Source organism: Giraffa tippelskirchi, chromosome 12 (assembly GCF_054371585.1).
Source record: "Giraffa tippelskirchi isolate mGirTip1 chromosome 12, T2T-mGirTip1v1.2.pri, whole genome shotgun sequence".
Lineage (NCBI taxonomy): Eukaryota > Metazoa > Chordata > Mammalia > Artiodactyla > Giraffidae > Giraffa > Giraffa tippelskirchi.
In genome coordinates this window covers 67,796,277-67,805,372 of record NC_137286.1, presented here as the reverse complement: position 1 = coordinate 67,805,372, position 9,096 = coordinate 67,796,277, and the positions used below count along the sequence as shown (strand labels likewise).

Genomic DNA, 9,096 nt, shown 5'->3' with positions numbered 1-9,096 from the left:
TCATCTGGCATGTCTTCCCTGAAGTCTGCCAAAACCCACACCCTTGCATTTCCAGGGACTCCCCTTAGCCAGCTGGGCAGAAAACCCAGCATGGTTCAAACAAGCTGACAGACAAGCGGGAGAGGACTCACGGGCAGACGGCCTCCCTCAGGTCTCGGGTGGAGCTCTGGGACCACAGCAGCAGCGGGCCATCCCAGCGCCTTGGGCTCAGCAGCGCCCTCATTCTCAGGCCGGCGGCTCTGCCCTGAGGGGAGCAGGAAGGTCACCAACTGCCGCAGGCGGACCTCAAGCCCCTCCCACTGCTGGAGCCTGACCTCCCCCGGCCCCACCCCTTCCCCTACCCCAGCAGGACGAGAGCTCGTCTTCCCCTGGCTTCCAACGTGAGGCCCGGCCCTGGGCCCCGATTGGGCACTGCCCCAGTCCGGAGCCAATCACAGTGGCCAGGGAGGTGGAACGCACCGATTGGCCAGGGCCAGGTCATGTGACCATACTCCCCAGGAAACTCAAATATTACCAAGATTCCCTAACAAACCAATGAACAAAATTATCCAGTAAAGGCAAACCGTACATTTTAATGAGGCCAATGTCACAGAAAAAAAAAAAATCCTTCACAATGAACTGCTCAAGGAAGCTACTAAATAAGCTTTCAGAAAAGTGAAGTCGTTTTTTTTTTTTTTTTAATAGGGTGACGGAGAGCTATACCTTTCCCATCTATGTGAATTTAGGTTTAAACTAGATTTCCCTCGGCTATTATATAAGACAAAAAACCCCACATCACCCCCTTTCACTCCCCCCACCCCCAAAAAGTGTTTTAGTCTATTGAATTTTTGTGTCCTCAGTTGTGTCTGATTCACGGCAACTCACGAACTCCACACAGCCAGGCTCTTCCGTCCATGGAATTCAGGGCAATTTTTTCTGTCACAGCAAATGCCCACCCTGGGTGATCCAAAGGCAAGGGCTCAGAGGCTCCTGAGAGACTAACTCCTTTCAGCTGAGCACAGAGCTGGCTCCTCACTGGGATTCCTGTGGCCTGGGGCTCCCAGAGGGGAGAGCAGCACTCGCCCCACCGTGTGGTCACTGCTGGAAGTGCAGGCAGCTCCTCACTCCCCCTTGACAGTGTCCCTGAGGGCAGAACAGTGTGAATCTACTCAAGGTGGAAACGCAAACTCCGATGCAACCAAACTTCCCACAAGGTCTCCAAAACCACTCAGGAACAGGGAATTGGAAACTGCAGGGCATGACATGAATGGAGATGGAGACTTGACACCTTACACCGAGTTCACTTCCAGTTATCCCTAGACAAAGTTTCCATGAAAACTTGTCACAAATCTAGAAGAACAATGAGCAGAAACTGGACATGTGCTTTGAGTCTTCACACACAAAACGAAAAGGAAGCTCACAAAACAACCCAGAGAATACAGTGGACTTTGCAAAATCAAAGATATCTACTGTGGGAAAGACCTCATTACAAAAGCAAAAGACAGGTCATACATCGCGAGACGAATGAGTGGAAACACAAAGCTTCTCAAGGATGTGTCTCCAAACAGACAAAGAACACCAACACGACAAGCCTGTGAAAACTAGGGAAAGGTCTGAAGGGACAGCAGACTGAGGAAGACACACACAGAGTATCCCGGATGATGTCCAGCACTGAGGGCCTGGAGAAACAACAGTCTAGTTGCACTCCCTCAGGCCTGTGTGACCCTGGATGAGGCCTCTGTTTCCCGGTGGCTCTGAGAGATGGACAGGGAGGAAGGGGAAGAGAAATCACTTGCATTTCTAATACTCACAGCAAAGTCTTCCAATGAGAAGGGAATTATCACCCCCACTGACAATGCCATTCACTGAAGTGATACCCACGAGTCCATCTAACCCAGAAGGGATGGAAGGACCTGTCCTGACAAAACGGCGAGAGATGGAAGAAGGAAGATCAAGCCCACACCAACCACTGGAAAGAGAAGCTGTGCTCAGGGCTTGAAAGAATTCCTATTGGGAAAATGATGTCACAGCCCCACAAGGCAATCCACAGCTTCGATGCTATTCCTCCCAAAATGCCAATGCATTTTCGCACCGAACAAAGAATTGCAAAAGGGGTACGGAAACAGAAAAGAGCCTAAATTGTCAATACAATCCGACGAAAAAGCCCCGATACGGACATCCAAGGTTGTGTGAAAGGAAATTAGACGACCAAACTAGGATCCTCAGGAGAGTATCGGAGAAGGCGATGGCGACCCACTCCAGTACTCTTGCCTGGAAAATGCCATGGACGGAGGAGCCTGGTAGGCTGCAGGCCATGGGGTCGCACAGAGTCAGGCACGACTGAAGTGACTTAGCCGCAGCGGCAGCAGCAGGACAGTATGCTATTGGGAATACAACAACACACACAGATCCAGATCGATGGAATAAAGTTGAGGGTCCAGAAACAAACCCCGGCATCCATGGTCAACTCATCTCTGACACAGAAGGGGAGAATATCCAAATGGGAACAAGAAAGCCTCTTCAATAAATGTCCATGGGAAAACCAGACAGCTACATCTGAAGAACGCTATTGGTTTTGATCTCACACCACCTCAATATCGGGGAAAAACCTCACCCTAAAGACTGATATCATGAGATAGCTAGAAAGAAGCGTAGGTCAAAGGCTCCTTAACATCAGAGTCTCCTTGCCATTTGCTGGGCGGAGGTAGAAATGGGTCTCTTCAAGTAAGGGAAAGAGGAAAACGAAGTACGCCAACGGGTTTCCATCCAATGGAACCTCTTCACAACACAGAAGCTAAGCATTCAGAAATGCAAAAGATAGGAAATGGAACATGAGAGACTCCTTGCAAGTGGTGTATCTGAGAAGGGGTTCATATGGAAAGAGACGAAGAATGCACAGCACTCAGATTCCAAGAAACACCACCACCACCCTTGACCCTTCCCCCATGACCAACTCCGACCTAAAGCCTTTCTCTCCCTCTAACCTATCCCTAAAACATAACCCTCATCTAATCATATACATGTGCATTCCTAGCATCCATCCATCCACACACGAGAGAGAAAGAGGAAGACACAGACTGAATCGAGAAGGGAAAAGAGAGGGACAGAGCCAGAGAGAGACACGGAACCAGAGAGAGGAAAGGAATCGACGGTCCAGACTTTTCATCAATCTGTCTCGAAGGTAGAAGCAACGACAGCGCCCATCCACCCCAGAAGGGGGAAAAGGACGGAAGGTTTGGAGAGGAAAAGACAAGAACGCAGGGAGCCCTTAGAAGCTCAGCCACCCGCAGAAGCCGAGCTGGGACACTTGAACAGAATCTCAATGGAAACAGAGGACCAGAAAGTTGGCTACTCTTTTCTATAAGAGAGGGAGACCTTCGAGTCTTCCTTTCGGTCCTCCAACTTGGATGCGGGGTCTCAAAACAGTCAGGAGGGGGAGTGCCTTTTCCTGGGTACCACGGCGCATCCAGGCCTCGTTCTGCCCCATTCTGTGCTGTGTCAGCCCTGGATGGAGTCTTTCTTTCTGAAGTCTCAGCGCACAAGCTCCACGTGATATCGGCCCCAGGTGGAAAGGCATGGAGCTGCTCGTAGGCCGACAGAACTAGGAAGCAGATGGGAGAATGACCCCCACTCTGCAGATGGAGAGACTGGGGAAACCCTGAGGGGCATACGCTTGTCCAGGGCCACACCACTTATGAGAAGAAGGAGCCTGGTCTGAGAGCAGCGGGGTCCTCGGAGCTCAGGCCCTGGCTGCACCCAGGCCTCCCCAGGGCTGTGGGCTGGGCAGTGTGGCTGTCACTGTGCCTGCACATGGCCTAAGGGGGGTGGTCGAGCAGTCAGAAACCCAGAGATTCCCTTGGGAAGTTTTGGGGAAGGGACCTCAGCACGAACCCCAGGAAATGATGTCACCTGCCGGCAACAGAACCCAACAGAACCCGCAACCCGGGTATCCAGGCCTCCAGAGCGGAGAGGAGCCCCCAGCCAGATCACTTGCTGCCAGGATGTTCTGCTGTTTGCCCCTGCCCAGAGGCCGGGTCCTCAGGAGAGCTCACAGGCAGTGTGCGTGGGCACCCTGTCAACGTTGGCTCAGGGCACCCCCGAGAGGCCTCTGGCCCTTTGCCCGGAGAAACAGAAAGGTAACACGGGGAGCCCCAGGCCGGGCCAGGCCACCTCTCCCATGCCACCCGGAAACACCGGGTCCTTTGCCTGTGTGTGTGGATGCGGGTTTCTCGGGGTGTGTCTCCCTCAAGGAAGCCCAGGCGGATGTGGGGTCAGAAGCCGACGGGCAAGTTGTGTCCACACCCCAGGGGAGAGCAGGCTGGCTGGGATGGGGAGAGTGCGGGCAGCGCCGGCCGCCCAGGCTGGCCTCACACCCTCAGGTGGGTCTCTTTCCTCCCGGGTGGGGATCTGAGCAGACACACGTCTCTGACCCTTCTGGGAAGAGAAGTTCGAGCAGGCAGAAGCAGCGGCTCCACTGGCCAGGCCCAGCTCGGAAAACTCCCAGCACGGCTGGCTGACGGTCACTGTCATTGCAGAGCTTCCCACGTGATGAGGCCGAGGACGGGGACACCCCGTCCACCTCCCGGAGGGAGGGGTCGGAGCACCACCCCCCCGCCCCTGAGGCCCAGTGCAGGCTCCAGGTGAGCGTGCCCACGGAGGCATCAGCCCCACCGGGGGCGAAGCGGAGGCGGGGAAGGCCTGCTGCCGAGACACCGCCCAGGATACACCCGGCGGCCCAGTCTGAGGCTGCCACGGAGCTCAGCACACCCGGCTCCGACCCGGAGTCCCGAGAACCCCGGCCTCTGAGGCAGCAGGAGGACCTGGAGCCCAGCACGCCAGAGCACAGAGGTGAGGACGCTGGGGCTGGTGCACGGGAGTGTGTGGGGAGGGGGTGCTGAGCTACACAGGGACGAGTCCCCGAAAGTTGCTGCTGGGCCTACAGCAAGCGCTGGCCTCACACCCCCACCCCCATCTTGCACACTTCAGTCCCAAAAGACATCCGACCCTGGGTATTCTTTGGGAATCTCTTGGAAGCTTTCTGTCCCGGGATACGCACATGCCAAGGCTGGCCTGTGGGCAAACTTTGCTTCTCCCCCAGCTCTAGCACTGGCCTCCAACTGGAACCAGGCTCCACTTCCCAGACCTGTCCCTACAGAGGTGGTGGCTCCAGGTGCAGGACCCAGGGATCCACCGAGGGCAGATGGAGAACCGAGACTTGCCCTCGCAGAGACACCAGGCCAGCTGGGTTCTGGCCAGCACACCGGGCAGATCGGATCTCCGTGCCTGCAGGACCCCCAGCCCCAGGCACTGATGTCCCACCCCCTCAGCCAGAACCTCCACCTCCACGTGCACCTGTACCTGCTCGGGCTTTGGCAGGAGAACCCGAGGCAGAGGAGGAGTCACCGCCTCGGCAGGGAGAGCCTGCCCTGGCTCCCGCGCAACACCCAGACGCCGACGATGACTCACCCGCCCCTGCAGGAAGAACGAGCCCCCGCTCTGGACAGAGACCCAGAGCCCTTGCCGGAAACACCACGTCCAGGGGAGCGGTCGGCTCTGCCGCCTCCATCCCTGTCGGCTCACCGTGGACGCCGTCAACTCGGTCTGCCCCCAGGGGACATGGAGTTCCTTTCCCCTGAACTGCTTTGCATTTGGTTTGTTTCCACCTTACTGGTGATGTTTTACTTTTTGTATGGTTTCGTGTATTTTTGTTGGTTAAGTTGGGATTAGTAAACTTTTTCATCATTGTTGCAATTTGGGAACACTGTTGTGTGACTCTGGTGATACTGTGTTACCATCACCACTTTGTGGTTTCAGACCCGTTTGATCTTTATGCCCCACCCCCCAACAAAGCCTGGATTCAAGGCAAGCACGCCCTGTTCATCCCTCCCCCCGATCCTGAACACAATTTCAACTTTTCTTTCTGCATTCCTTCCTATATTCTTGGTGTCCCCAATCAATGACTCTCAGTGAAATGACTGAAGGAGTTTCTTTCGGACTCTCCACCTACTGTAAGACTCCATTGGAGAGTTCTCATTTTTATGTCATTTGAACTAGCCTTTGATAGCTGACAGGACGGTGTACGTCCTTTCAAGATATCATGTGCCAAACGAAGCCCTTTTGGCAAATGCCATCATTATCTCCAGGCAGGCATTGCTGTTTGAAGGGTGACATCTCAGCCAGAAGGCAGAGGCTGAGCTCCTCTTGTTGCACCAGCTCCCAAAAGAAGCCAAGAAAGGGAGCTGGAACAACAAACCACCCCAACGCCCAGGAAAGCGTTCTTCACGACAGAAGGCTAGAAAATGACCCAACAACCTTGTGGCCCAGAACCCCTCTAGAAAAATCACTGTTCCATAAAAAAGAGAAACACGTGGGAAGTTCCAAGGAGAGGCAATGCCCATGGCCAGTGTACTTTAGAGACGGCCTGACCGCTCCGGGGAAGACACGCACCGACGGAACCCCTTGGGAAACAGCAGTGAGAGTCCTCACCATCGTAAGGGTTTCCTCTGGGGACAACCTGCCCTGGGCACCACATGGGGGAGCAGACCGGCTTCTCTTCCTCTGCCCCCACACCATTCACTCATGAAGGCAGCTCAGGTGTTCTCATGCCCTGCCTGCCTGCCTGCCTGCCTGCCTGGCTCATCCGTGAGCTGTGACCACCTCCAGGGCAGGACTCCACCTTCTCCTCTCTGTGTACCGTGAATCTGCACACAGTGGGCTTTCAGAACCTTAGGAGACTTGAGCCATTCCCACTCGAGCCAGAACCCTCCCCAGGAAGGTAAACGGCTGTGGAGTCATTTTGGCCCCTGCACTGGTTCCGAAAGCCTGGCGGCTCCTACAGCCTCTACGGTGTGAAGAGGGAGGTCCCTTTTGACAGAGCTTTCCGGCTGTCAGATCTAAGCTGTTGTTTCACTGTCAGCTGTGTCTCTTCCGTTGCAGCCAGGTGGGCCATGCTGCTCCAAAGGGGCTCACAAGCTGAGTGGCAAGGGAGGTATTGAGAGGACAGGGATGGCTACAACGTGCTGCAAACTGAGTGAGGGTCCCCACAATCCTCAGCAAAGGTCTGTGGTGTGCAAGTGGGGAGTAGAGGGCCCCCAAGTTCCAAAGGAAGGGAGGTACTCGGGAGCTAAAGCCCTTGGCTGCTGTGGTAGCAGCTGCAGATGGCAGCTCGTCCACAGTGCACTTCGAATGAGGTCATATGAGCGGGACTCTGGAAATGGCTCCGAAATCAAGAGAAAGGGGTCAGGGTATGTGGGAATCCGGCGGGGGTGGGGGGTGGATGAAGGAAGGTGTCCTTCCTCTCTCCAGTGCAATTTGGTTTGGTGAGTCTCAAAGCTACCAGATGGCACTTCCCAAGTCAGGCCCCCGCAGGAATCAGGGTGGGCTGCGTGCCTCGGCCCCTGCCACAGGGACAAGCCACACCAGTGGCCTCCCTGAGCTCCAATGGCCGGATCTGGGGGTTCTGTCTGGGTGCACACCTCCTTGCTGTGGCCAAGTTCCCCCCTTCTCTGAGCACCAGCTTCATCCTCTCGAATGAGGACATCGATTGCTACCTTGGCACGTTACTCTCTTCATCCTGTGAAGACTCATTAGGCTTATCCTACAATTACTAGCTGGCCCGAAGAGATATCTCCTGAATCCAGATTAAGCTGGAGTCTCCCAGGCTCATCTGGCATGTCTTCCCTGAAGTCTGCCAAAACCCACACCCTTGCATTTCCAGGGACTCCCCTTAGCCAGCTGGGCAGAAAACCCAGCATGGTTCAAACAAGCTGACAGACAAGCGGGAGAGGACTCACGGGCAGACGGCCTCCCTCAGGTCTCGGGTGGAGCTCTGGGACCACAGCAGCAGCGGGCCATCCCAGCGCCTTGGGCTCAGCAGCGCCCTCATTCTCAGGCCGGCGGCTCTGCCCTGAGGGGAGCAGGAAGGTCACCAACTGCCGCAGGCGGACCTCAAGCCCCTCCCACTGCTGGAGCCTGACCTCCCCCGGCCCCACCCCTTCCCCTACCCCAGCAGGACGAGAGCTCGTCTTCCCCTGGCTTCCAACGTGAGGCCCGGCCCTGGGCCCCGATTGGGCACTGCCCCAGTCCGGAGCCAATCACAGTGGCCAGGGAGGTGGAACGCACCGATTGGCCAGGGCCAGGTCATGTGACCATACTCCCCAGGAAACTCAAATATTACCAAGATTCCCTAACAAACCAATGAACAAATTATCCAGTAAAGGCAAACCGTACATTTTAATGAGGCCAATGTCACAGAAAAAAAAAAAATCCTTCACAATGAACTGCTCAAGGAAGCTACTAAATAAGCTTTCAGAAAAGTGAAGTCGTTTTTTTTTTTTTTTTTTAATAGGGTGACGGAGAGCTATACCTTTCCCATCTATGTGAATTTAGGTTTAAACTAGATTTCCCTCGGCTATTATATAAGACAAAAAACCCCACATCACCCCCTTTCACTCCCCCCACCCCCAAAAAGTGTTTTAGTCTATTGAATTTTTGTGTCCTCAGTTGTGTCTGATTCACGGCAACTCACGAACTCCACACAGCCAGGCTCTTCCGTCCATGGAATTCAGGGCAATTTTTTCTGTCACAGCAAATGCCCACCCTGGGTGATCCAAAGGCAAGGGCTCAGAGGCTCCTGAGAGACTAACTCCTTTCAGCTGAGCACAGAGCTGGCTCCTCACTGGGATTCCTGTGGCCTGGGGCTCCCAGAGGGGAGAGCAGCACTCGCCCCACCGTGTGGTCACTGCTGGAAGTGCAGGCAGCTCCTCACTCCCCCTTGACAGTGTCCCTGAGGGCAGAACAGTGTGAATCTACTCAAGGTGGAAACGCAAACTCCGATGCAACCAAACTTCCCACAAGGTCTCCAAAACCACTCAGGAACAGGGAATTGGAAACTGCAGGGCATGACATGAATGGAGATGGAGACTTGACACCTTACACCGAGTTCACTTCCAGTTATCCCTAGACAAAGTTTCCATGAAAACTTGTCACAAATCTAGAAGAACAATGAGCAGAAACTGGACATGTGCTTTGAGTCTTCACACACAAAACGAAAAGGAAGCTCACAAAACAACCCAGAGAATACAGTGGACTTTGCAAAATCAAAGATATCTACTGTGG

The 9,096-nt window shown here is 54.6% G+C and overlaps 1 protein-coding gene across 1 annotated transcript; it reads left to right on the top strand.

Annotated features, from left to right (window-relative positions):
* Positions 1–3,945: 3,945 nt before the first annotated feature.
* LOC145529985 (uncharacterized) lies at positions 3,946–5,736 on the top strand. The gene is made up of 3 exons (XM_081550762.1): positions 3,946–4,115; positions 4,515–4,827; positions 5,078–5,736. Exons 1-3 carry the CDS (start codon positions 3,981–3,983, stop codon positions 5,704–5,706), a joined length of 1,077 nt encoding a protein of 358 aa, XP_081406888.1. The 5' UTR covers positions 3,946–3,980; the 3' UTR covers positions 5,707–5,736.
* Positions 5,737–9,096: the final 3,360 nt, after the last annotated feature.